This window comes from Callospermophilus lateralis, chromosome 2 (assembly GCF_048772815.1).
Source record: "Callospermophilus lateralis isolate mCalLat2 chromosome 2, mCalLat2.hap1, whole genome shotgun sequence".
Taxonomy (NCBI): Eukaryota; Metazoa; Chordata; class Mammalia; order Rodentia; family Sciuridae; genus Callospermophilus; species Callospermophilus lateralis.
In genome coordinates, this window is record NC_135306.1 from 106,548,714 (window position 1) to 106,575,986 (window position 27,273).

Here is a 27,273-nt window from a genome sequence, read left to right on the forward strand (position 1 = left end):
AGAGCCTTCCTGAACCTGGGGAAGGACCAATTTGCTCCGAAGGTCCAGGTTCACCCGTGGTTAGAAAAAGTAGTTTGAATTCTTTCAGCTCATCAACTTCTGCTTCAAAATACCTTTCTGTAATGTGGAGGACAATGTGCATAGGTGCCATTGCATCATCTGATTCATTGTGAACAACTGGATCTCCCTTCAGGAAGGGTGTGAGACTTGGAGGCAAACTAGGGTTTAAGTCTTTATTCTGTGTAAGCTTGAGCAAGCTGCTTAATATCACTGAAGTGCAGTTCTCCTATGAAAAGTGGGTGACAATTCTACAGCTATTGTGTCTGCAGGGAGCTAGTGAGATCAAGCACCTAAGTGGTTCCGGGCAGGTACCAACAAGCTGTAGCTAGAACTCCACAGTACGAATTACTTTGTTCTATTCTTAGATCCTAGAATGACACTCTTGCCTTCTGGCTTGAGTAATACAAATAATGAGATGTATCACAATAATGTTGAGAGGCATGCCCACTTGATGAAGTATTTTTAATTGTATAAGTTTCAAAATATTTTCTTAGAAAAAGAGATAATGCAAAATAAAGGTAAAGTTAGTTAAGAGTTATGTAACTATAGCAGGCTACTAACCAAAACTTCATCTTCTCTCCAGCATGGAAGGTTCTAGAAAGGCAGTGGTAACAATGCAATTGCAAATGACACTAAAGGAAGAGTAAAGGAGGGAATGGCTATGGGAGTAAATCTTCTGCCCAAGGGTGATCAGGGCCAGGCCCAGATGCAGGTACTTCAGGCCTTCATTATCCAGACCCAAGCTGCCTACCCCAGCCCAGACAAGGAAGGGCTATGCCAGAGACCCAAAGCCAGCATCTAAAATTAACCTTGCACTTCCAAGTCAAAGACTTTCACATTCTCATTCCTGGAACCTGACGATAAGTTACTTTGCTTAGCAAAAGGGACTTCACAGATGCGATTAAATAAAAGACTTTGATGAAGGAAGTCCGGCCTGGATTTTTAGATGGTCCCATGTAGCCACATGGGTTCTTCAAGGTGAGACCCTTTCCTGGATGTGGCCAGAGGCAGATTTGTAAAGACAGTAGGAGGGTTCCAGAGATCCAGCGCTGCTGACTCTCAGGTGGAGGCAGAAGCCATGAGCCTCTAGAGGGCAGCCCCAGAAACTGGCAAAAACAATGAAACAGATTCTCCCCTAAAGCCCAGAGGAACTGCCCTACCCTCACCTTGGTTTTAGCCCAGTGACACCGTGTCAGATTTCAGACTCAGAGAACTATCAGAAAATAAAAGTGTTGTTCCATGATACTCTGTCTGAGGTAATTCATTACAGTGGCCAGAAAACCGATATGCACTCCAGCCCCTGTGTTTGTCCAGATCTTATGTTGGGATTCTATCTTGGTTTCCTGAGCCCGGACTATAATTTCTCCATTGGGATTCAGGAACAAAACTCGTGGTAACTCTTACCCTCCATCCCATGTGCAAATAAATACATGCACTCTACCATACATGACTATACCATTTTATATCAACATGATGAACCATGCCTACACTCCAGGTTTAAAAAAAAAAAAAAAAAAAAAGCTTCATCTAAAATAGTTTAAATAAATTTCTTTAATCACACTCTCTAAATTCTATTCCAAGGTATTAATAGAAAAAGAAATTACCAAAAGGACTTCTCAGTCACTGTAGTCATCTAAGAGCAAAGAATCAAAGCAGTAATTCTTTAACGGTCTCCTAGGGAACTTCTAAAGTGTACAGACTCCTAGGATTTGCCCCAAACCTCCTGTAGCAGAGCACAGTAGGAGCTCAGCAGATGAAGTATTTAAAAGCTCCCGTGTGAATCAGGAAAATTGGCCAGGCTGAGAACCTCTGCTGGCCAGAACCACTCTTTGAGACAGAGGAAGAGAAATTGCATAGTGTTCATAGGAGAACCACCAGGATTGTCAACAGAAATGGATAAAGGATCCAAGAATATTTTCTTAGAGGCAAAAAGATATGAGGATTGCCAGGGAGAAAGGTAGTGAGAGCAGGAATGGAACACTTAACAATTGTTCTCAATTGATGAATTTTCATACAAAAGAATTAATAACATTGCATGAGTCTCTAGGATGGCTTCAGCTTAGTACTTGCTTTAAAAAAAAAAAAAAAAAAAAAAGCTAATACAGTGCAGTGGTCCCACACCATTTGCAGGAGATTGGCTGGAGGATCCCTGCAGACACCAAACTCCAAAGATGCTCAAGTCCCCTATATAAAATGGCACAGTTTGTGCATATAACTCACACACATCCTTTTGTATATGTTAAATCTTCCCTAGATTACTTATAATACTTAATACAATGTAAATGCTTTACAAATCAGTATTATACTGTTTTGTTTATAGAATAATGATAAGAACCAAAGTCTGTATGTGTTCAGTACAAATACATTTTATATATGTATGTAAATACATATTTTTTTCACTCCACAATTATTTAAATACACAGATACAGAATCTGCAGATACAAAGGGAGAAGGGAACTACAAAAAACACTTATGAGGCTTTTCACAAACTATAATCCCACACTTCAAGAAAATCATTGTATTACAGAAAGCTATCATACACTGAGCTGAAAATGGTTTGTCCTGTGGGGCAGGTGGACAACTGCATTACATATACAAGCATACTGGAGTTCTACAAAAAAGTTCAAGAACCACTGCTGTAATAGTCTCAGGATCCCAAGACAGACTTCACCCTCCCATGCACTGAGCATTAAAGGAGGTCCTGCAGGCATCAGGAACAGCTCCAGGCACTAAGAACATGTATAGTAAAGACAAGGCACCTACTGTCAAAGAGATTATCTTCTCTTGAGAGAAGCTACAAACAAGCCAACCAACAAATACGTCATTTCAGATAATGTAAGAGCCACAAAAGAACATAGAGTAATGGTGTCTGAGTTAAAGGGGCGGGCAGTGATACAGGACAGTCAGGGCCATTTACAAAGAATCAGGACAGTCAGAGAGGGATACTGCTCAGAAGGGGACCATTTGGAAAACACAAGATTCCCATCACAGGGGCTGGGGATGCGGCTCAAGTGGTAGTGCGCTTGCCTGGCATGCGTGCAGCCGGGGTTCAATCCTCAGCACCACATACAGACAAAGATGTTGTGTCCACCAAAAACTAAAAAATAAATATTAAAATTCTCTCTCTCTCCCCCCACCCCTCTCTCTCTCACTCTTTAAAAAAAAAAAAAAAAGATTCCCATCACAGACATCTACCACTTGATAAGAATATGAGAAAACTATTGCCAAACAACAGCTGAGTAGGACTGCTAGAAGATGTTTGAGGCTTCCTTATAAAATATATCTCAAAACTCCAAAAGCAAGAAAACCCAGATTTGAGATTCTGGAAATAAGGTTGCCATTAATCTCTGCAAATTCTTAAATGATTATTAAAGAGATGATGGACGGGCACTTAGAACAGAAGTAGTGGCCAGAAGGGGCCAGCTTCTCTGAGGGAATCATGCCACACTCATCCCATTTTGTTTTTGATAAGGTGATCGGATTAATGGATTTAGGAAAATTGTGGAGACAGCATATCTTGATTTTAAGACCCTGAATTAAGCAACATCCTTGTGAATAAGACAAATTTTAAACAGCCTGAAACACAGATTTAAAGAATGCCAATTAATAGGTTTCTATCACCAGGAGGAACATCGTAGGTCTTTGCCTCTTTGTTGGTTATTTTTAGCGTTCACCTTGTCATATGATCTCTTACTTGGCTCAGATGTTCTATCACTTTGGTGAGTGTGGGATCAACCTGCTCTGCTCTTTTAATGTCCCAGAGGCCCACTGCATTCATTATTTTAACATAAGTGTAGACTTTTGTACTAAGTCCTGTTTGATTTCTCTGTTAGGTTTGGCGTATTCTTCTCTGATAAAAACTCTCTACACACTTAATTGGGTAAAAGTCTTTTCCACAGACCACCATCTATTTTTGTGAACTTTGTTAGTCATCTTTTATTTGGTAAATTATGAACTGGTATAAGTTTGTACAGTTCATATATATTGATTGTGGCAAAGTTGTACAGATTTTTATATTTTGGATGAGAAATTTTTCTTCTCTCTATAATAAATTGTTTCTTATCTTGGCATTTAAAAAAAAAAAAAAACTCTCTACACAGACATCATGGCAGAAAGATCATGACCTTCTATCTAAATAAATATCCCAGTCTGGTACTGCCTGGAAGACTCTCTTAGAGCCTCAATTTTCCTTTCTCTACAATGGAGACAATACCAAAATCACAAGGTAATTAACAATTAAGTGAAATAAATATATAATTTACATGAGAATAATGGAAGGTACATTTCCATTACCAAGTGTTCATTTTTCTTTTTGAGTCCTGATTATTTTACCAGAAAATAAGTGCTTTTGTTGACTCTGCATTACCTGCAGATGAAACAAGCACGCTTTCCAAATTTTCATCCAATTTGGTAATGACCTTTTAAACAGAGCAGGGCCATTTACAAAGAATCAGAAATGATTCTAACAGCAAACACAGCAAAGTAACAGCAGCCTGAAGAAGACTGGTTAGGATAAAGCAAAGAGAAAAATAAAAAAAAGATCCCCCAAAAAGTAAGAAAGCAGAAAGGCATAATAATGAAACAAATACAAATAAATAAGGCAACAGAATTGAATCTTTCTGGTTCCCAAGTTCCACGTGACAAGGGCAGGTGCAATGATATACAGGGGTTCTTCCCCCAAAAGCATCTGAATTTATTCAGGTCCTGATCACTGACGAAGAGCAGAAGGTTAATAATGGGATCCTTCACAGCTTCCAAGAAAAAAGCAAACCAAACAAACAAAAATCACCCTAGCTTGCAAATTGAAAAAGTGGAAAAGTCAAAGGGTATTTTTTGAAACAAAGACCCCTAGGAAGCAACTTATCAAACTCCCTGACTTTTGGACAAAGAAAGGCTCCTTCAGACAGCCAAGATGAAAGCAAAGTGACATTCATGAAAAAGAAGGAGGCGTGAACAATGAGGGCCTCATGACCCCTGTAGAAAAAGTACATTTAGGAGAAAAATCTATTTTCTGCGAGAATAAATACATTTTACATGTCAGGCTAAATCTCGAGACAATTTTTCTCTCAGGTCAGGAGCCTGTCAAGACCTAAAGGACCTGGTGGAATCTGTCTCCACAAGCCCATAGCTACAGAGCCTGTTAAAGGAGACCACAGAGTGTGAAAAGTGGCGAAGGCTCATGAGGGGCTAGGTGCAGAGGGTCTCCAGCAAGACTGACTACTGATGCAACATGGGAAGGGCAATTCCTCCTAGCTGCTGGCCCACAGGCCTCGCTTCCTACCAAGATGCCGAACACCAGCCCTGACTCCAGTGCCCATCCTCCACCCCTCGTGGTCCCTGGCCCCACAGGGAAACCTGCCCATGCCCCACCCAAGCTAGCAGCAGCCTTCTAGTTTCTCCTCTGGACAGTTTCTCCTTCTAGTTTCTCCTCTCCTCCTTCCTGCTGATCTCCACAGCCAAGGACTCATGGCTGCTACGAACAACACCTCCAGAATACCAACGTGCCTTCTTCCTTTCTCACCTCACAGCCCCATCACATTGGCCGCCTCAGTAGTGCCTGGCCTCCAATCTCACCTCCCCTTCTAATCCATTCTCTCATGATGAAGTCCAAGTGATTTAAAATACAAACACCACTCCCTAAAATAATTAATGGTTCCCTGTGACAGGGGATAAGGGGCCCTAAGCATGGCCATTGTACCCAAGTGCCCGGCTTGTCTCTATGTACTCACCATTTTCCCTGCCTATGGCCCTCTACAGCGGTGCTCCCTAGTGTCTCTGAGCCTCTGGGTATTCATGCTGTCCCCAGTGACTGGGATGCCCACCATCTGCCACCTTTCCCCGCTTTTCTCTCTGCAGTGGTACACTGTAGTCCTAGCCACTCTGGATTCTGAGGCAAGAGGACTGCCTGAGCCCAAGAGTTTGGGACCAATCTGGGCAATGTAGTAAGACCCCATCTCCTAAAAACAACAAAACTGGGGCTGAGGTGGTGGCTCAGCACTAATGCACTTGCCTTGCATGTGTGAGGTTCTGGGTTCAATCCTCAGCACCACATAAAAATAAATAAACAAAATAAACGTATTGTGTTCATTTACAACTGGAAAAAAAAAAGGTTTAAAACAAAAACAAAACCTGCTCCTTAGACATTATCATCCCTTTCCTGACCAGCTGCCACCTCTCTGGAGGACAACCAGGTCCACTCTGAACTACCCTGGTTTCTTGGAGACTGCCCACCTTGCACTGAAACACAGCTGCTGATTTGTGGTCCTCCTACCAGACTGTATCCCACAGCTGATCAGTGCCGGCCACATCGTGCATGATCAACCAATTTTCATCCGGCCAGACTGAAGATTCTGAGGACATACAGTCCTTCCTCCTAACCAGACTCTGCAGGGAAAGCCTAGTCAGGCATCCTGTGGGGAAATGTGCTACAGAGACAGGAGGGATGGCCAATTCCCACTTCCCTTTCTTCCCAGCCTCACTGGGAAAAATATCTACAAAGGGCAGGCATTTGGCAAACTTTTGTAATGCTAAGCATGAGAAAGGGCTCTTTCAAAAGGATGAGTTCTCAAGCACCCCTTCCCACTGCTCTTGATTCAGCAGACTGAGGTGGGATCACTAAATATTCATTTTTTTTATAAGTACTCTCCATGTGATCCCTCTAAGTTACATAAATTTCTTCACTACTGAATTAGAGAAATTAAGGGATAACTATCCTTCTCTGCCTAGACCCTAATCCATCTTGAAATGGTAAGATTTGATAGGGCTCCATTCGGGGGCTTAGTTTTTCATTAAGGAATCTTCATTTTAAGAGGAAAAAGTGAGATTAGAATAGGGATTAAAAAAGAATAGAGAGGCTGGGCTCAGTGGTGCACACCTTAATCCCAACGGCTCAGGAGGCTGAGGAAGGAAGATCACAAGTTCAAAGCCAGCCTCAGCAAAAGCGAGGCACTAAGCAACTCAGTGAGACCCTGTCTCTTAATAAAATACAAAATAGGGCTGAGGATGTGGCTCAGTGGTCGAGTGCCCCTGAGTTCAACCCTCAGTAACTTCCACCCTGCCACCAAATTAAAAAAAAAATAAATAAAGGAGAGTTCGCTGCTGGGGTCAGGGCTGGAAGGCTCTCTGTCGATAGATAGGAGGGACTTTGCCATTCTTTTCTAGGTTCACCAGGGCAGAAGTCAGATGAGCATGAAGAAAGTAAAACTACGTGACTGGCTGGGACACTGGCTGTCTGCAGTCATGGGTGGATAGATGGAGGAGACCTGCAAAGCAGGAGGCCTGAGCTAGGGTAGCCCATCATCAGAGGCACGTTGACGGCAGGGAATGAGCACTCTTCAGTCACCCCCCTCCAGGGCCATTACAGTTGTACCCATCAGGCCAAAGGTGGCCTCAGTGCAACCAGAGACCAAAAGGCATTGAACAGGTGGGATGAGGCTGAAACACATGAGCTCATCTCTGTGTCTGACTTCTGACTTCACCCCTGCTTCCTGTAGGCCATCCCTGCCAAGGTGACACTTTGAACCTCAGTCTGTGCAAAAGCCAGTGTCTCTCCCTCCATCACCTACTCCAAGGAACCTCCCCGCAAGGAACAGGCACCACGGCCCATTCTGAACTCAACGCACTGATACAGTGTCCATGTCATCTCAGACAGGCTCAGGCTGACTGGTCATGATTCCACCTGTGGCCAGTATTCTCTGTCTCCAACTAGAATTATCCTAGGGGCGATGATTGAACCTCTTAATAAGGGGCTGGAGGTAATCCCCCCAACAATATAGTCTCTGTGCCTCACTTAACACTTTCAGAAGAATGAATGCAAATATAGAGGATGTAGGCTGGATTCCTTGGTGTTTTTAAAGAGTTAAACATATCAAGCAAAAAAAGTAAAAATAACTATTATTTTTTCTCACTTACTTAGAAAATATCTTTGTTAGATCTGTTCCTATTGTTTAAAATATCTCAGGCAACTTATTAGAAAGAATGTGGCTAGCAGATGATATGATGTGGGTCCATGTAGCAAAGCCCTTGGGGACGACATAGTCACAACATGGGTACACAAAACTGCACTAACTCACACACATGGGTGTGTGCTGACCCAGAAACGAAGCAGGGCAAAGGGATATTTCACACTCTGGAAATCTGCCTGGGGCCAAAGCACTCTCAAACTACTCACGGCAATTGTCCTCATCCTGGCCATCCTGGCAATCCCGGTGGCCATCACAGCGCTTCCAGTTGGGGATGCACTTCTTTGGTTGGTGGCACTCAAACTCAAATCGGTCACATCGCCCAAGCTGAGTGGGGGTGGAGACAGCAGTGACATTTGCTAGAAGAGAAGATTTTTAAAATTCAGTCTTCAGTATTATGCAAGCTGGCCAGTAACAGAGACCAATTCAATGTGTTAGGAGAGCACAGTGCCTTAGGAATTGCAAAGGGGACCTGGAGAGACCCGTGTGTGCTCTGGACGGCACCACTTACTTTGCTCCCTCTCAGACCCTGACTAAAGACCTAGCTGAGAGATAATTTTAAGACCTAAACCCAAAAGGGTACAAATAATGGGAAAAAAGACAAAAGCAACAAATTTGAAAGCTGGGTGTGGTGGCACATGCCTATAATCCCAGGGGCTTGGAAGGCTGAGGCAAGAGAATCCCAGGGTCAAGGCTAGCCTGGGCAATGTAGCAAGATGCTAAGCAACTTAGCGAGACCCTGTCTTAAAATGAAAAAATGGCTGGGATGTGGACCAGTGATTAAGCATCCCTGGGTTCAATCCTAGCTCAAAAAAAAAAAAAAAAAAAGAAGGAAAGAAAGGAAAAAAAATTGGGGAAGCTGGAAAGCAGACAGTGATAAGTGATTAAAGAGACCAGAGAAGGCCATAGCCTATCCCAAGCTGTCAGAGAGAGAGCTAGGAAGCAACTCCGTCAACATCACCAACTCTCAAAAAGCTCAAAAACTGGTCTAATGAGGAGGGATAAAGGCAAAGTAAAAAAACTAACTAAGAGGAACTGTTTAAGAAGCAATTACAGGTCTGAGGATGTAGCTGAGTGGGACAGCACTTGCCTAGCATGCACAAGGCCCTAGGTTCCATCTCCGGTGAAGAAAAAAAGGATAACTACACTCCCTACATCCTTCCACCGCAACAGCCCCATGAGACTATCACTCATACATCATCCCAATAACAGACTGGTGGGTTGTTATTTGGACAGAATGAAAACCAAGAGCTGTTTTAGACAGGCATAGGTGAGAACAAGAATATCTTACTGGTAAACTGAGGATTAAACCTACAGAAGCAAAATGCGAAGACCTCACTCTCTTCCTGAGACCTCTATCAGTGAGATCTTGATCCTATTGTGCAGGCAGAAGATCGAAGGAATCTTCTCTGGGAACACTGATCAGCCTCAGAAATAAACCCTAAAATTACCAAGGTCCTAGAAAGCTAAGCCAAGTAAACCAGGCCCCTTGTTCCTGAAGAAGATAGGAGTCATGGGAAGGCTCCCAAGTGGGGGAGAGCTGACTATCCACCTGCATGCATCTTAATAGAAGGTAAAATAAAAAGAAGGCTGACGCCAGGAAGAAAAATCAGCTAGGAGTCTTCTACATGGAAGAGCATAAGGGAGCTACAGACAACCAAGAACACAAAAGCTGAATGAGACATAAAGCAAGGAACTTGCTCTTCTGATGAGTCAGAACTGGCTAGTTCTGGTCAGAGTTTTAAGAACCAAAATCAACTGAGAGAGAAGAATAATTCAATACATAGGTGGGAACGATTAGAGACAAAAGGGTTTTTATGGCTTTTTTAATCCTTTTTTACAATTTGTTTTAATTTGAGAAGCACTTATGGGCTGCTATTTGCCTGTTGTTGTGGTAGACACAGGAGAAAATTCCAAGTAATTTACAGTATCATCCCCAAACAGGAGTCAAGAACCCAAAGGACAACGGCTAAGTTCAGTGAGATTGGGCATCAGTTAAAGGAGTCTGGGAAGCTCTGCAGGGGTGAGGTTTGACAGGGAGAATCACATTGTACTTGTTTGAAGCAAGAATTTCAAGCTTTAATGAACTTTAGAATCATGTGAGTATCTCCTGGGCTCCACCCAGAAGTTCTGATGCTATATTTTATACACTGCAGGTGATTCCATTATAGAGGAGTCCTTCTGTCATACCTTGAGAATCGCCAATGACATATCAAGGTCTCTTTGCTATAAAATACTTGCTTCTGTTTGCCCCACAGATGGTAGATTTCATGGATGGGGAAAGCAGGAGGATGGGGGAGGGACAAGGGTAAAAGGCCTGCTATAGGAATACAGGAGAGAAAGGAACAAGTCTATCCAGAGCAGATGAGCAGCCCTATGAAGTGAGGGAGGAAAGGAGGAGTCAGGGCACACAGGGCCTTGAAACTAGGAATCAAGGTCCAAGAACTGAATTTCAAGCTTTAATGAACTTTAGAATCATGTGGGTATCTCCTGGGCTCCACCCAGAAGTTCTAATGCTATGCATTTCATATACTGCAGGTGATTCCATTATAGAGGAGTCCTTGTGCCATACCTTGAGAATCGCTAACGACATATCAAAAACAGGGAAGCAATGGGATGAACAAGTCATCAAGGGGCAACCAGGAGATCAGCCACGGCAAGGATGATGCAAAGTGCAGTTTATAAGTGAATCTGAAATAGATTCCTGCTTAGGGAAACTCGGCATCCTCACCCATGCTCTGCCTATGGTGGGGGGCCGGCATTAGATGGGGTCTCAAGGTGGGCCCTGCCTACAGCAATGGTTTACTGCACAGCTCTTCAGCTGACTCTGTGCAGCCACCAGATGGCAGTGCTCACCCTTCTTTTAGAAGGACCAGCTAGACAACTACCAAGCAGGAAAATTGGGCCCTCTCCCCTGAGAGTGTAATATACACACAAAAACCTCCCTGTAATCCCAACTATAATTTCCCACAGAGAAGGAAGCAAAGGTTGCCTGCCGCGGTCCTGGGGAAATAAGGGTGGCTGGCCTTTTCCAGTAGGAAGTTCAGAGGGCAGTTACAGAAGATGGGATGCTCCGTTTCTGAGTTCCCATGGGTCTGATCCAGGGAAAAGCACTGAAGTCTCCCTGCCCTGGAAGCACCCTATTGGTGAGCAGCACAGGGCAGCCAGGCTATGCCTACGGTGTGCTCCCGAACATCCTTGACACAGGAACAGGTACCACGGAGAGCTGAGACCAGGACTCACCAAGCGAGGGGCAGGCTTCCTCGTCGGAGCCATCTGCACAATCCCGGTACCCGTCACATACCCAGGTGTCCATCACGCAGGCCCCATTGCTGCAGCGGAAGTAATTGGGCAGACATGTGGAGGGTCCAGGAGTGGGGGAGGGCAGAATATGTGAATCTGAGAAAAACACCAAAAAGAAAATCCAAAGTGTTACCAGAAGTTTGACCTCAGACTAAAATGTGTTCCAAACCAAATCTCCCTTTTAGCTGCACCAGCCAAGAGAGGCTAGTGACAGTCACAGCTCTGAACTACAGCCCATCTAAAAATCATTCATGATGCAGTGTCAGAACAGACGATATTTGTTTCTCCTTTGGTTAGTAGATTTACATACTGCTGTAGTGGGTAGGAGCTAATGTTCAGATGGCCTTGCTTTTGTAGGTGTTTCTGAAAGCAAACAAAAAGTGAACAGCTGACTTGGAAGATACAGGACGGACAGAGAATTCCTACCAAGGCCAAACTGCTCTAGTTAATTCATCACAACTACCTCAAGACTTGGTTTGGAGACAATGCCAAAAAGGAAGGGAAAGCATGCACCCCACATCAGTGTTCCTCAGAGGAATCACAGCCCAGGCAGGACCTGGGGACCTTGTTAAAATTCAGATTCCCACTCAGTAGGTGTGGGGGAAGGGCAGAGACTGAGGTTCTAACAAGCTCCAAGGAGATGTGAATGCTGCTGGTCAGCAGCAAGGCTCTGGGCATCTCATTGTGCCCTGCAAAATCAGGAATGAATAACCCTGGCAATAAAAACCAAGCACCCTGATTGCAAATGGGAGGAAAGATTGAAAGCTCCTCAGGGTTGATCCTCTCCAAAAAGCCAGAAAAGTACAGAATAAGCCAGGCACTAAAGAGACAAAGTTATAATCTGTGCAAACAGGTCAACTTATCCTGCTGTGTCTCGGCTGTGGGGCTGATCCAGCACCCTAGAGCCTCTCACCTCCACAGTCCTTCTCATCAGACCAGTCTCCACAGTCGTTCTCCCTGTCACATTTCCATCTGTTTGGGATGCAGTGGCCATTCTCACAGCGGAACTGGAAGTAGCGGGAGCAGTTTGGGGCTTCTGTGGGGTTTTCTGCAGAGATCAACAACAGTATCAGTCATTTCTCCTGTACCACAGTGAGCACAAGCTCCACCTAGAGGCACTATCCTGGATACCCATGTCCAGTGCCAGTGGCATTTCCCTCTCAAAAAAGATAAGGCAACTTTATGAACCCAAGGGGCAACAGAATATACCCACAAACTCACAGTACTCCATCTTCCCAGCTCCAAACTCATGACCTACATTTTTTCTTTTTTGGGGGTGCTGGAGACTGAACCCAGGAACACTCTGCCACATCTGCAGCCCTTTTAATTTTTTTTTATTTTCTTTGAGAGAGGGTCTAAATTGCTTAGGACCTAAGTTGCTGAGGATAGTTTTGAACTTTCGTTCCTCCTGCCTCAGCTTCCTGAGCTGCTGGGATTACAGGTGTGCACCACTGCACCCAGCGATGACTACATATTGTTATACTGAGAATGAACACCTGACATGTAATTCTGACATTTTACCAAAGCAATAGTCTAACTACTGATGACATCCCAATTGAGATGCTGTGGTCTATAATTTTTAGGGTGGTGGTGGGGATGACGCATTCTACAATATTTACCACAATCCTTTACCCACTGCATTCTTTATATATATAATGTGGTTCTTGCAACTGAGCAAAGAAAAGGAAACATAATAAAAATTTCCCACATCTACTAGGTGTAAGTTCCCGCTTCACTCAATTCTTCGTATGGGGATTCAAGAGCTGGAGGTAGTTGCTACTGAGGAAGGAGAGGGCAAAGTGTGCAGGTGAGAATGCTGGCAAGCATTCCCTCCTTAGCCACAGGTGTCACCATAACTGAAGGGCTGGGGTGCAAGGAGGCTGATGCTCACCACAGTTGGCTTCATCAGAGTAGTCCCCACAGTCGTCCATCCCATCACATTTCCAAATCAAACTGATGCACACTCCATTCTGACACTGGAAACCGAACTCATCACAGACCTTGTGGAACTCGGGGTCTTGGGCTACATAAGGAACAAAGACCCATAAAGTCCAGATTACTTCCGTGTTGGAGAAGTCAGAGTAGGAGTGATGCTCAGAACGGGAGAGAGGAAAAACATCCTCTGCCAAGAGCCATTATTGTGCTGAAGGATTCCTTGAAAGCAAAAGCCAAACCTGATCTTAACAGAGCACACATTCTAGTTATTAATCCTTTCCACAGTCCTTTATTGAGTACTATTATGGGATGAGTTTATCCCCCCAAAATTCATAGATTGAAATCCTAACCCCTAATACTTTAGACAGGTGATTTTTTTGGAGGTAATGTCTTTAAAAAGGTAAGTTAAAATAAGGTCATCAGGGTGAGCCTTAATCCAATACGACTGCTGTCCATGGAAGAGGAAGAAGAAGTCTGAACACAGAAACGTAGAGAGGAAAGACCACGCGAGGACACAGGGAGAAGATGGCCACCTGTGAGGTCAAGAAAGGCCTCTGGGAAAACCAACCCCGCCAACACCTTGACTGTGAACTCCCAGCCTCCTTTTTCCAAGAGAAAATGCATTTCTGTTGTCCAAGTCACCCAGCGTGTGGCATTTTGCCATGGCAACCCAAGCAAACAAACACAAATTCAGGGCACTCTGAGAAACAGGGCTATGGCGATGAACAAAGGAAAGTCCCTGCTCCTTTGACCCTTGCATGGCAGCAGCAGAGGCAGACAGTAAAATACAGCGTGCAATGTGGGGACGCATGCCGTGAGGACCTCTGGAGCACACAACGGGCGGGGGGCACTACAGAGATTGGCATTCAATACAGACTGGCCAGAAAGGCCTCTGGTACAAGGTGAAACTGAGCCAAGACTGTGGGCATTCACCAGCCTCCTGTTCATACCTACACCAAAGCTAAAAGCAGCACTTCTGAAGCAACGAGGTAACTCCCAGGAAAGGTGAGCTCGGATACTCAGTCAGACCTGATACCCAGAGAGAGGCATGTCCCCGGGCAGCCAAACCCCATGGCTGTGAGTGATCTCCCCCAGCTGCCCCACTCACAGCATCCTGCAAAGGTGGCATCCTCATCTGATCCATCGCGGCACTGGATGATCCCATCACACACCATGGAGTGGAACAGGCACTGCTGGCGGTTCTTACACACGAAGTCCATGAAGCGCGTACAGAGGGGCTCTAAAAGGGAGCCAGCAAGGAGAAAGGGCCATGAGCACTGGGCGTGGGCATCACACGCTGGTTCAGACGTGCATTCAGGAAACAACAGTAACAGCCACTGTTGGTCGAGCACCTGCTTGTGCCAAGCCCACAGCTAAAGCACTTGACATAAAGTGCATCATTAAACCCTCAAAACAACATTAAAAAAGATTTTACTGTCTCTGTTTACAGAACGAGAAAACAAGGGTAGCAGTATTAAGTATTTTGCCAAGAGCACACAGCTGATGAGGGCGAAGCCAAAACTGAAATCCAGAGCTGTCTGGCACCAAAGCCCATGATCTGAATCATTACTGATATGTAACACAGGAGTCAAGAAGCTTTCTCCAAAACAGACCAGAGTTCTAGAGTGAGTTGTGCTCCTCCCTCCAGCTTAAATTCCTATGTTGAAGCCTGAGCCCCGGTGTGACTATATTTGGAGAGGGGTTCTTTAAAAAGGTCCTTAAGGTTAAATGAAGTCATAGGCTGGGGCCCTAATCCGACATGACTGGTGTCCTTATCTAGAGATATAGGCAGAGAAAAGGCCACATGAGAGCATAGCAAGAAGAAGGCCTTTGGATTTGAATTACAGTTGCTCTCTTCTGGGTCTGGAGCTTGACAGCCTTCAAATTTAAACTATGACCTCAGTTTATCCCTGGGTCTGCAGTCTGCTGGCTCACTCTACAGATTTTGAACTTGCCAGCCTCCATTACCGTGTAAGTCAATTCCTTATAAGTCTCTCTCCACACATACATAGCAGGTAGGAGGGCTGCTGTGCGTGATGAATGTGTGTATGTGTGTGTATGTGTGTGTGTGTGTGTGTGTGTGTGTGTATCCTATTGATTTTGTTTCTCTGGAAAACCCCAAACTCACCTACAGGCCAGTTTGTATTAACCCATTAGCTCTCAACCTGAACTGCACATTAGAATCTCCTGGAATACTGTAAGGAAAAAAAAAAAAATCCCAACACCCAAGTCATACCCTAGACTAATTTGAAATATCTGGGGATGAGGCCCAGGTACCAGCAGCTTTTAGAGCTCCCTGGGTGATTACAATGTCCACCAAAGAGGTGTACAACTGACCCAAGACCATCTTTCTTGGTCTAAAGAAAATGGTCTAGAAAAGGTCACTTGGCCTAAAAATATTTCTGGAGTGATAATCAGCAACACTAATAAAAAACCAATCAAGTAAAAGTAAGTGCCCAATCGAAAACAATGGTCAATTTATAATGCACATAGCAATAAAACAGTACCTTTCACCAAAGTATAAACTAATCCCATAAGCACACACTTCAATCCTCTTTCTATTCTCCTCTACCCAAACCATGTCTCCCTTTCTGATCAGCCACTGAGTCCAGGACTCAGTGTGAATTGGTTCAAAGCTAAACACAGCAGGTACTGAAGAAACAAAAGGATCTGGTCCAACAGACACTCCTCACTCACAACCACCAGGGCCTGGCGTTCCTCCCGGGCAGGAAGCAGACTCACCACAGTGCTGCTCGTCCGAGCCATCGGAGCAGTCGTGCAGTCCGTCACAATGTTTGCTGGATGGGATGCAAGTGCCATTGGGGCAGCGGAATCCATTGCACTTCTTCTCTGAAATCCAATTCAGAGTAGAATGGTAAGGAAGAAATGAGCAGGCACTCACCTACACTGTTCGCAGGACTCCGATTCGTACCACCCTGGGGGCAACTGGGCAATAGCTATAAAATTACCAGTGTACATATACTTTGACAGTAACTCCCAGTGTAGAAATAATGTGATCTGTTTACACAAATGAAAAATAGTGTAAGGAAAAGGTCAGAACCTGTACTTAATGTAACCAGAAGTGTAACAGATGGAAAACCACCTCCATGTCCATCATCAGAGGACTGTTTTTTAAATGTCTACAATCATGTGTCATCTAATGATGGGTGCATTCTAAGAAATGTGTCACTCATCAATTTCTTCACCATGTGAAAGTCACAGAGTATGTTGCACAACTTGGATGGTACAGAATAGGTCACTCAGTCAATGTGATCTCTTGAAGCCATCAAAAGGTGAGGTAAACAAAGATGTAGAGGCTGTTACCAGTGTAATGTGGGAGACTACTGAACAGTTAACTTTTCTTTAAGTAGAAGGGGTTTACTCTCCAATAATGACAAAAAAGTATAGCGCGATAAACACACAAACCAACCACTAGTTATCTGCTATCACTATCAAGCACTGGTACCTTACGTACTTGTGTGTGTTACCCTGGCACTTGACTGGCAGCACACTGGGTCAGTTTACACCAGCATCACCACCAGCAGTACTGAGCTGCACTATGACGTCGGGAACACGACTGTTATAATGACAGAACATTCTCAACTCCATTTAATCTTTTGAGACCACCATTGTAAATGCGCTACATCATCGACAAAAATAATGTCACACAGTGATGACTGCATATCCACATCTCTGAAAAGATATTAAACCATGGCTTCTTGTGGGGATAGGATAGGAACTAGGCAGATGGGGAGAACAACTTTTACTATAAGCCATCTAATGCTTTTTCCATTTTGAACAAGATGAAAGGCCAACCCATTCAAAAACTGCGTTTTTTTTTTTGGTTTTTTTTTTTTTTTTTGCAGAAGAAAAAACTTCTATGAATAGGAAAAAAGAGAGACAAACATGAATCCTGATTACAAAATCCTGGATTTTCAAAAAAATCTAGAGATCACTGGCCACCTTCTTTCTTTCATGAATTCTAATTTGAATTCTAACACGAAGCCCTTCTGGAGAATGTTTGCTTGAAATGTTAAGAGCCCAAAATTTCACAATGAGTTCCAAGGGAAATTAAACTAGAACAAAGGTACCATGATACTTAGCCCAGAAGCTTTAGTGCCAGGCCCCTCTCTCCTAAGCAGAGTCCTGTCAGGCACTGGACTTATCAGTTCTACCAAGACAGGCATGGCCTTTGCAAACCCAATGCTTGGTGAATAGCTCCATGAGAATTAGGTAGGTATAAGATAACACAAGGTGTTTTAATCCTGTAAAAAGTCAATATACCTAGGAAATTTGTCAAAGGATATCATACAGAAACAATCAGTAAATGAATAGCACAACTTGGAGAAATGGTTAATGCCACTAAGGAAAACAAAGTTTCTAAAAAAAAGTATAAATTAAAATTACAAGAAATAAGTATACTCAGTATTAGTGAGAACTACTTAAGAGATAAAACCTAAAATCAAGGGAGATTAGGGAAAGCAAACAGTCTGTGGCTGGTGGAGATGTCCCTCGGAAATAACCTGGAAACACTGGAAGAGAATCATGAGAACCCATCAGCACTTCTAACCCACAATTCCAGGAAATATCTCCAAGGAAAAATGAGCCTTCGCTTCCAAGGACATAAACAGCTGTTATAATTGTGTAAAACATAATTGTGTAAAACTCAAATGCCCAACCAGGAATGGACTAAGTAACCCATAACTGGGTTATGGTAACATGAAATGAATATGCACCCTGCATAAAAATGCTAATTACAGAAAATACTGATATATGGAAACATCTTTTTTAAGGAAAAAATCCTGTAACATGGAAGGAGTAGAATATATAATGGCATGTAGATAACAACTATACTGTGAAAATTTTGAATGTTTGGCAAAAGGATAAGGACAGAGAAGCTTAAAAATATTTGGTGCATAAAAGCACTTTACATACTGATTTTGTGTTATGGCGGCATTTTACACTTTTTGTTTGTGAGAGGGAAACTGCTGCCTGAGAATTAAGACTACATCATATGGTAGCACGACAGAGTGGGTGGGCTTGCTCAGTGTCACGGTGGAAGCCCGGGTGCGGCAGGGCGTGATTTCATTTCCTGGCCCATCTGCTGCCTCTTCCTGAACAGCAGACACTGGGGAAGCTCAGGTGGGAGCCAAGGCATTTGCATTTACCACAGTTCACTGGATCCTCGTCAGAACCATCTTGGCAATCTGCGTCACCGTCACACGCCCACCGCTGGGGGATGCAGTGCCCATTGTGGCACTGGAAGTTGGAGGCCTCACAGGTGTGATAGATGGCTGCCAACAGAGAAAAGGGACATAGTCACACCTCCCTCCTCTCCACCCCCATCAACTGTCACAAGTCAGCTGAAAGGAAGCTTTGCACTAGGCAGTACGGTTTGAAAGGCTGGAGCATGAGTTACTCCGAGGGCGGGGAATGCAGCAGTTGGGCAGACCCCAAGAGGGAGGCAGTGATTTGAGTCTGTGCTGACAAAATGTTACACCAGCCACTACAGGCCCAGGTGCCCCTGTCAAAAACATCCCTCCTCTGTACAATGACCTATGAGGTAAGCAATATTCCTCTTTCACACAGGAGAAACAGGCGTGGAGAAACTGAGAAACCTTCTGGTAATAAAGTAATTGCATCAGGATGTCCAGGGTAAAGCCTCTACTTTTCTTCCTAGATCTTGCTACTTGATCCTCTCCATAAATCTGACTCCTTTAGATGCTGTCAAACAAGGAAAGGCAGTGTGTGCTCTAGAGAGAAAGTTCTAGACCTGGTCCAGGCAGTCTGGAGGCCTCAATTACCCATTTAACATTGTTATCTAAGGGGCTCTTACAAGCAGCTCTGACAAGCCATGACTTTATATATCAAAACCAAAATCAAAACACAAAACACTACCCAACTTTAAATGTGGAAAACTTCAGGCCCAAAGAACATTAAAAAAAAAAAAAAAATCATTCCCAAGTCTCAAAGAACACAGGCCTCAGAACCTAAAACTGTCTAACCGAGGAAGGCAAGAACAACATCTAACATCTTACCAGCAAATAATACATAACACCCACTACAAGCACTTTTAAAAAGCAGCAGCAGCAGTTAGTGAAACAGAGTCACTGCTAGAAATGAACAGCTTCATTTGCACACTTGGGCTGTGGCCACCAAATCATTAGAAATAGCTCAAAATCTCAAAGATGAGTTCAAGTACATAATATCTGCCTCAGACCCAATCAACACTATAACTGCCTTCTCCATTAGATTTCCACTTCCTCTTCTTAAATAGAAAGCTGCTTGTGTCTGTTCACTGCTGAAGAAAAACAAGAATTGGCCTCATTTACAACCAGCATAAAAGAATCCACAGTAACCACCTGCCCCCATCCACAGGTATTTCTAAGATGCTGCATAAATGCCTGAAACTTTGGATGGTACTGAACCCCATATACACTATGTTTTTCCAATGAATATATATACCTACAATGAATGATATACATTCCAATGTATACATCTCCAGAAATTTGGTCATAGACATAGGAAGAGATAAAGCTAAGACTGAAATGGAACATTAATGATATATCATAATAAAAGTCATTTGAAACTTATCAAGTATTTATTTCTGGAATTTTCCATTTGATATTTTCAGACTATGGTTCATCCCAGGTAACTGAAATGGTGAAAAGGAAAGCTAGGGATGGGGGTGAGGGGTGGGGATAACCTAGAGAGACTCCCTGTTACCTTAACCGTGAACAGGACATCTTCACAGCAGAAGGAGGTAAAACAAACAAAATCAGGTTATTGTGGGAAAAAAAAAAAAAAAAAAAAAAAACTAGAGTTGTTTATTCAATTGAGATGACTGGCAATAAGCTGCTCGAGGGTGAAGAAAACTGCCTCACAATGTCCTCTACAATTTCTACTGAATTTGAAGCTATTTTTTGTGATGATAAGAAATGCTAAGAACTTGATTTTTCAAAGCACTTTAAAACAAGTTGTGAACCATTATCTTTGTCTTTTCATCTCTCCAAAGACCAAGGCTGAATTTGGTAGCATTTAAATAAGTCTACGGGCAGTTTCAACATTTATAATCTTTGGCACTTAGAATCCATTAAACATCTTTTAAAAATACACTTATATCTTATAAAAGGAATAAATAAAGCATGCAAGTTACATGAGTTTCTGCACCAGTAATAACCATCACCTGAGATGCTTTTGATTTTTTTGTGTGTGTGTGTCAGAAATCTGATAGTCTTTGAAACATTCCTTACCGCCATGCTCACTTTCATGAAATGTAAAGTTGCATAAAATGATTACCATGCTAATCTACTTGTTATTATTCAGCCTTTGTATTTCATTCTTAATTGAAAACTATTTCAAAGTGCTAGCGGGGTTTCTAAATGACAACTCTGGGAGGCACGTCAGAGATCTCCAGATTCTATCCTAGAAGCTGAGATCAGAAAGATTAATCAGTTTGCCCAATTTCACTCAAGTGGCCAGGCATGACTGGAATGTATAACAAAATGCTTCTTCTGGATTTTTCTATCTTCTAAGTAATTTACTAGTCTTTGACATTGAGTGCCTGATAAGCAATGCAGGATTTATAAATAAAAATATTTTAGTACAAAGATGGAAAAAACTGACTCTAAATCCAAACTAAAAATTTTGAGAGAAAAACAAGTGTTAAGACTGGAAGGGTCAACAGGGTGACATGGAATTTCAGTCTCTAATAAAGATAATTACCCTACAACCTATGTTCTTAGAGCTTCCCTGACTCATCAAGACCTGCTGAAACGTCTGATGAAGGCATTAACTGAACATAAATGGGGAACAAAGATGAATTATGTACTAGAACAAGGAAAAGTACTGCCTCATTTCTTACAAAGCACGGACTATTAGCAAGTGTGTGAGGGAAAAGGAAAGTGACTATAAACACAATTTGAATGATTAAGGATACAAAAGAAAAACCACTAAGCATAAAGAGCATTAAAATTTGAAAGGCACGGTTGAAAAAGAGACAGACAGATATTCTAGATACAAAAATATAGTCATGAAAATAAAAAGGGTTCCACAGATATGTGAAACAGCAGATTAGATTTGGTTGAAAGAAGAACTATTGAACTGGAAGGTAAGTCTAAAGAAATCAGAGTTTAGCACAGAGTCTGAAAGACAGCAGATATAAAAACAGGAGGCATGAACAACAGCATGGAGCTATGCAACAAATGGCTGCAGCAAATGCTAACAACAATATCAGAAACAACAGAAAGCAGAAGAGGCTGAATTCCACAGCTGTAAAATCCCAGAATTACAAGAAACATAAACCCTAAGATCTTAAAAATAAAATGAGTCTCAAACAACAAATGAAACAAGCGAGACTGTGTAACAACAAAAACTAAAGGCAACTGCAAAGAAAACACTGTTGTTATTTGAACAGAAAATCTGACAGAACTGCAAACAGTAAAAGAGGCCAGAAACAAACCGGAGTAATTCTAATAATAAACTTACAAAAAAAAAAAAAATCACTATACACTTAGAATCCAGACCAATTTAGATTCCACGCTAAACATTAAAGACATGTTGATACTAACAGAACCTTGAAAGAGTTAACCACCCTCAGACCTCTGCTCCAAAAACCAGGGAAGGAGGTACTGGAGAGAAGAAGCAAAGATAGGTGGTAAATAGACATGTGCCTATAAAGGAGGTTGGTTACTAAAAATAATAACAAGTACTAATTTTTGAATTTCTGAAATGTAAAATCAAAAAACTAAATGGCATTTTAAGATACTAAGTCTTTTACTAATCAGTTTGGTGGTCAAAGATTTAAAGTGCTTGTATGTATAGGAAATATTGAGAATGCACATAACGTGTCTAAAGGTAACAGCTAAGAAAAAAGAAACTGAATGTATACCTTCAATAACAGGGAGGGCAGGTTAAAGGGAATAAAGAAAGCTTGAAAAGCCCATGGAGAACAAAGGCTGAGAGGAGGAGGAGGAGCACGCACAGCACAGACAATGCATGGGGGCTGAGGCCAACAGGTCAGCAGCCCTGACCCATTTTCTCTGGTGTCATATGCAGCTTAATTTAATAGAGCGGGAAATGAAGTGTCGTGCTACACATCATAATGAGCTCACATCCAACCTCCAACTATTTTAAGATGATGAGAAAAAGAATCATCCTTAAAAGGTTTGGAAGAACAGTCATTGGAATAAGGCTGCAGCTGAATGGCAAGAGCACTAAATTATCCCCAGTGAGCACTGCCAGAAAAAAACCAGAGATAAAACCGGGAGTTTAGACAAGCCTGCCCACAGATATGAAGTTGTGAACTCATTCCGGAAGACCGGCTGCTGAAATACATGTTTGACTAATGCCGTTGTGCTAACAAGATGTTCAAATCATACTGCAGTTTACAAACTGAAATGCCCAAGCACGCCCCTCTAATTCATTAACTAATTATCCATCCAAACCCAAAGCTTCCAGGCAGCGTTGAGTGTTTCCTGGGCGGATGGCAGCTCCTTCCCCGACCTTGGTTTTCTTCCTTTTGCAGGCCACACTTGTGTACACAGAAGCACTTCCTGCTGTCTTTCTAACAAAACCCTTGCACTGAGGCCACACCAGAAAGGAGAGATGGGGAGGGAACTTGGTACCACCACAGAACATCCTGTGTGCTGTACATGGCCACCATTTCGGAGGGGTTTACAATAGAACTGAATGGCAACTTCTAGAGGAGGCTGCATTGGGTCATGGAATTGAGGAATTTAAACTTTTTATTTCACATTTTGGCAAATTAATTGTATAAAGTCACGGGATATAAAGTGATAAGTATTAAAAGAGATTTGTTTTTATTCCTCTACAACCTTCTCAACTCCATGTTTTATCTGCTGCCCGCACCTTGCAGAAAATGTGTATGGCCCCCTTAAATCATTAAACAAAGTAATGTGATGAAAACAACAGAAGAATTTAAATATTACCCCTAACTAACACTGCCTAGCATTACCCTCACATTCCTGATATTTCTAACTTTACTTTTAATGAAATCTTATCTCAAACAAGTACAAGCACGGCTTAAATTTTAATTGTAATTAAATTTTAACTAGGGGAACCCTCCAATGTTCCATTTGAAAAAATATGAACTAGTTGGGTCCTACTCAAAATATGGTTCCCACCAGGGGACAGTGTGTGAACTGCTCTTTACTAGCCCTAAAAGTTGAAAAGACTGACCTAACTATATCACTCAGAACACTGTTTAGCTCCACTGACCTTTTTCTTGTAAGACTTTCTGGGTGAAGGAAGTAGAACATTCATTTGTATTCTGGCACGAGATCCTTATCTCATCACAAACCAGCTCTCTGGGAAGCCCTGAACCAGCTGACTTCTACGGTCCAAGCTGATTCTCTGTCTAGATACCATGGTCATTTAAGGCTATGACGTTAACTAGTATATGATGTTAACTAGTACTGGTACATGCAGCAGATATTAATTAGTACACCTGATAGATGAGTGCTGTTAATCAGGAAGCACTGACCTGTGCAGTTGGCTTCGTCAGACCAGTCCCTGCAGTCGTTGTCCCCGTCACACACCCAGGAGGAGCGGATACACATACCAGAGCTGCAGTTGTACTCGTCGCTCCGGCACTGGTGCATTTCTGTAGGTGAGACAACAGAAATGTTAAGGCAAAAACTTACTCAGAGTTCTGCCTCTGGGATCAGAGATCTGACTAGGCCTTATAAGAGGGACCATATCACTACATAGATATCACTGACAACAAGAAATTTTGATGTTTATCACTTGATTATCACTTGATTAACTGTAGAGTGTGGAAGACAGATCTTTAACCAGCAATATAAGGTCATCTAGAATAATTCCCACCAAATATGCTGCAGATGGGTTATAGATGTGCTCAGATAACTGACATCCTAGACTAGTTGGTTGCCTCTTGGCAAAATAGCCTTGTCCGTCTATCCTGATGTACTCCACAAGTATTTTCTGTGCTTGTTGTGAGGGGAAAAAAGTAAGAATGCAGTAAGAGATATCAGGAAGCAGAATTTCCAAGAAAGAGAAGACTCCTTAGAGACATAGCTTTGGTTTGAGAAAAGAAGTAATGAGAGCCCGGGTGTGCTGACCACTTGGAGATGCTCAGTTCCCAGAAAGTGAGGTTACTTTTAAGCTTCCAAAAGGGAGTAAACAGCTCAGGGTTTTCTGTGGGCAAAGCTCTGGGATATTAGTGCATGTACTGCTTCAAGAAGAGTGGGTCCTAGGCAAACAAGCCAGCGCATCCTGACCAGGATACAAAGGGAGGCTGTCCCGCACCATCTTTCACCAGCCTTGGTGATCATAAGAATAGAAGCTACTATGGGCTGAATGTGTCCTCCAAAATTCACATGTAAAAACCTCATCACAATGCAATAATATCAAGAGGCAAGGCCTTCAGAAAGTAATTAAAAATGGACTTTAGTGATCTTACATTACAAAAGAGGCGCAAGAGAGCTGTTAGCCCCTTCCACCACATGAGGACATGGAAAAGGAGCCATCTCTCAGAATAGCTCTCACCAGGCTCTGAATCTGTTTGAGCTGTGACTTGGATTTCCCAGCCTCTAGAACTCAGTAAAATAAATGTATATTGTTTATAAATTACCCACTTTAAGGTATTTTATTACAGCAGCCCAAAACCACTGAGACATAGTACTTCCAAGTAGAATTTTCTAGAGCTTCAGAAAATAGAAGCAGCCGAAATTGGGGCAAAGGGAAACTGTCCCAGTTTTTCTCCTTGAAAGGAGGTTAAAGACAAAGGTGGTAAATGAGATATTTAGGAGGACAATCTGGAGATGAATGAAGAGGAACTTCATCGGGGAAGGGTCCAACTAGGACCCTGAGATGAGTTCGAAACCAAGGAGCAAGAACAGGGCATGGATGGAAGATCTGGGGGACTAAAACTATTGAATGAACAACGTGTGCACAGGGAAGGAGTTACAACACCAGACACATGAGCCCTGTGGGCTCCTTCCCTCCTAGAGCTAGCCTAGTTGCACACTTCACTCTTGAAAATGCTGGGGAGGAAATGGTAGGAATGAAGGAAAGCAGATGTGAATCCCAAGAATATGTTTTATGGCACTTAATGAAGGAAAATTATGAAAACAAACAAAAAAATTCCTCCCAGAGCCAGGCCAGGGGTATCTTCTGTGTAAAAGTCACCCCTGATATACTCCATAAATTTACTTGTGCTAAAATGATTTAGAAGCAGCCCCTGCGGCCCTTATTTCAGTCTCTGTGAGTCCAACCACTTGCACATAACAAAGCAAGCCCTGTCTGTGGGCACATGCAGAGGTCAGCTGGACCTGACCCTGTGGACAGGAAAGAAGGCCTAGCAGGGCATGCCATCACCATGTGTGGGTCAGCGTCTGGCTTCCCCTCTCTCGCTTCCCTTTCATGCCGATGGTTCCTGCAATCTGCCTTATTGCATAATGTCTCCCTCAATGGTCAGCAACTACTACTTTGGGACCAGAGCCTATTAACTAAGCTGGGGCTCATGAGAAAGACAGGGCAGTGTTGTGTAACAGAAAGGACAAGGAATTACAAAACAGAAGACGGGGTCCCACTTCTCCATTCTGACACAAATTAACTGTATCATCTTTGACCAAGGATCCTGACTTCTATGGATCTTAGTTGCTTAATGTGGAAATTAAAAGGACTGAACCAGAGAATCTCCAATAATTTCTTGAAATTAGTATACAAAATTTCCATTCAGAAAACAAATGCTCAGGTAATGCTTATATCACCTGGTGATTTCTAAGAGTTTAGTAGTGATTTAGACTGGTTTTAACACATTTTCTTCACAAAGATAGAGATCCAAAGACACTCATCCTACACCTACTCAGAGGTTCAGGCCACATTTCTAAAGCTGATAACAACCCACTGAATTCATTCAGAAATCTTATCTATTTACTATCACATGTCACCCTTATAGCACCTCTACGAAGTAAGGTAGGTCCTATTTCCCCATTTTTCAGATTAGAAAACAAAATCTAACTACAGAGCAAATAAATAATGGGAGCTAGTCTAGGCTCCATCTTTTCTTCCCGTGAATCCATGAACTCCACCAGAGGAACTGAATTCTCATGAAAAAACAGCAAGCAAGCTCTGAATGGAGAAAGGAAGTGACTCAAGCCCACCATGTGGGTGGAGGTGGTCATGTAGCTAGAAGAGCAGAAGTCCTGAAACGCCATCAGAAACCCTCCATTTCCAACCCCCATCATGCACTAGTACAGCCCAGTGGGCAAACATGGTAGCTCCCTCTTCAGAAGGGGTTTCTGGATGCCATGCTCCCTTACCACAGTGACTTTCATCACTGTTGTCTCCACAGTCATCCTCAAGGTCACATTTATAGGAGAGTGGGATGCATGTCCCAGACTCCTGGCAGCGGAACTGGGTGTCCAGATCACAGACGGTGGTAGCTGAAATGGGAAAGAGAGATGACATACTCATTAGTACAGCCCCTCAGATACCAACTTCCCACTAGAAAACCAATTTAAAAAATAAAAGGAAGCAGACTTTAACTAGAGCAATAGAAACTACACCTAGACTTAAAAGAAGAAATCAAATACATAAGAACTGAAATTTATAACCAAGGGAGGTAAGGGCACATCCTTTCAAGGAACAGCTTCAGAGAGGAACAGGTCCTAACAAAGTGAGAAACTACTATCTAGCTGGGGCCAGAGGCAGGGATTACCACCTAAGGTCCCTCCAGACATAAAGGTCTGCAGCTGTGAAGGTATCTCCCTAGGTAATTGCCAGAAATACCTTTATCTACAAAACTACCCTTAGAGAGGCCCAATTCCATGCGTGAAGCAGGCACTTCATCACACAGATGATCATGTACATCTGTAGTAGAGACACAGGCTGATCTGTAGTCAGTCAAGATTCTGCTTCAAATCCTGGCTCGACAGCTTCCTTGGGCAATTAAGTTTAACCTCCCTGAACTTCAGTTTCCTCAACAGTAAATGAAGTAATGCAGAATCACCGTCAGAAAGATCTGAAT

At 42.8% G+C, this 27,273-nt stretch overlaps 1 protein-coding gene across 1 annotated transcript in view; it reads right to left on the minus strand.

Annotated features, from left to right (window-relative positions):
- Sorl1 (sortilin related receptor 1) overlaps positions 1 to 27,273 on the minus strand; it is a 159,199-nt gene that overhangs the window by 26,008 nt on the left and 105,918 nt on the right. The window contains exons 24-32 of the mRNA XM_076846252.2: positions 26,567 to 26,689; positions 23,764 to 23,883; positions 18,428 to 18,553; positions 16,002 to 16,109; positions 14,368 to 14,499; positions 13,216 to 13,347; positions 12,238 to 12,372; positions 11,265 to 11,420; positions 8,231 to 8,380 (exon numbers count right to left, since the gene is read on the minus strand). Coding sequence (XP_076702367.1) covers positions 8,231 to 8,380; positions 11,265 to 11,420; positions 12,238 to 12,372; positions 13,216 to 13,347; positions 14,368 to 14,499; positions 16,002 to 16,109; positions 18,428 to 18,553; positions 23,764 to 23,883; positions 26,567 to 26,689 — 1,182 coding nt within the window. The remainder of the gene's footprint in view (positions 1 to 8,230; positions 8,381 to 11,264; positions 11,421 to 12,237; positions 12,373 to 13,215; positions 13,348 to 14,367; positions 14,500 to 16,001; positions 16,110 to 18,427; positions 18,554 to 23,763; positions 23,884 to 26,566; positions 26,690 to 27,273) is intronic.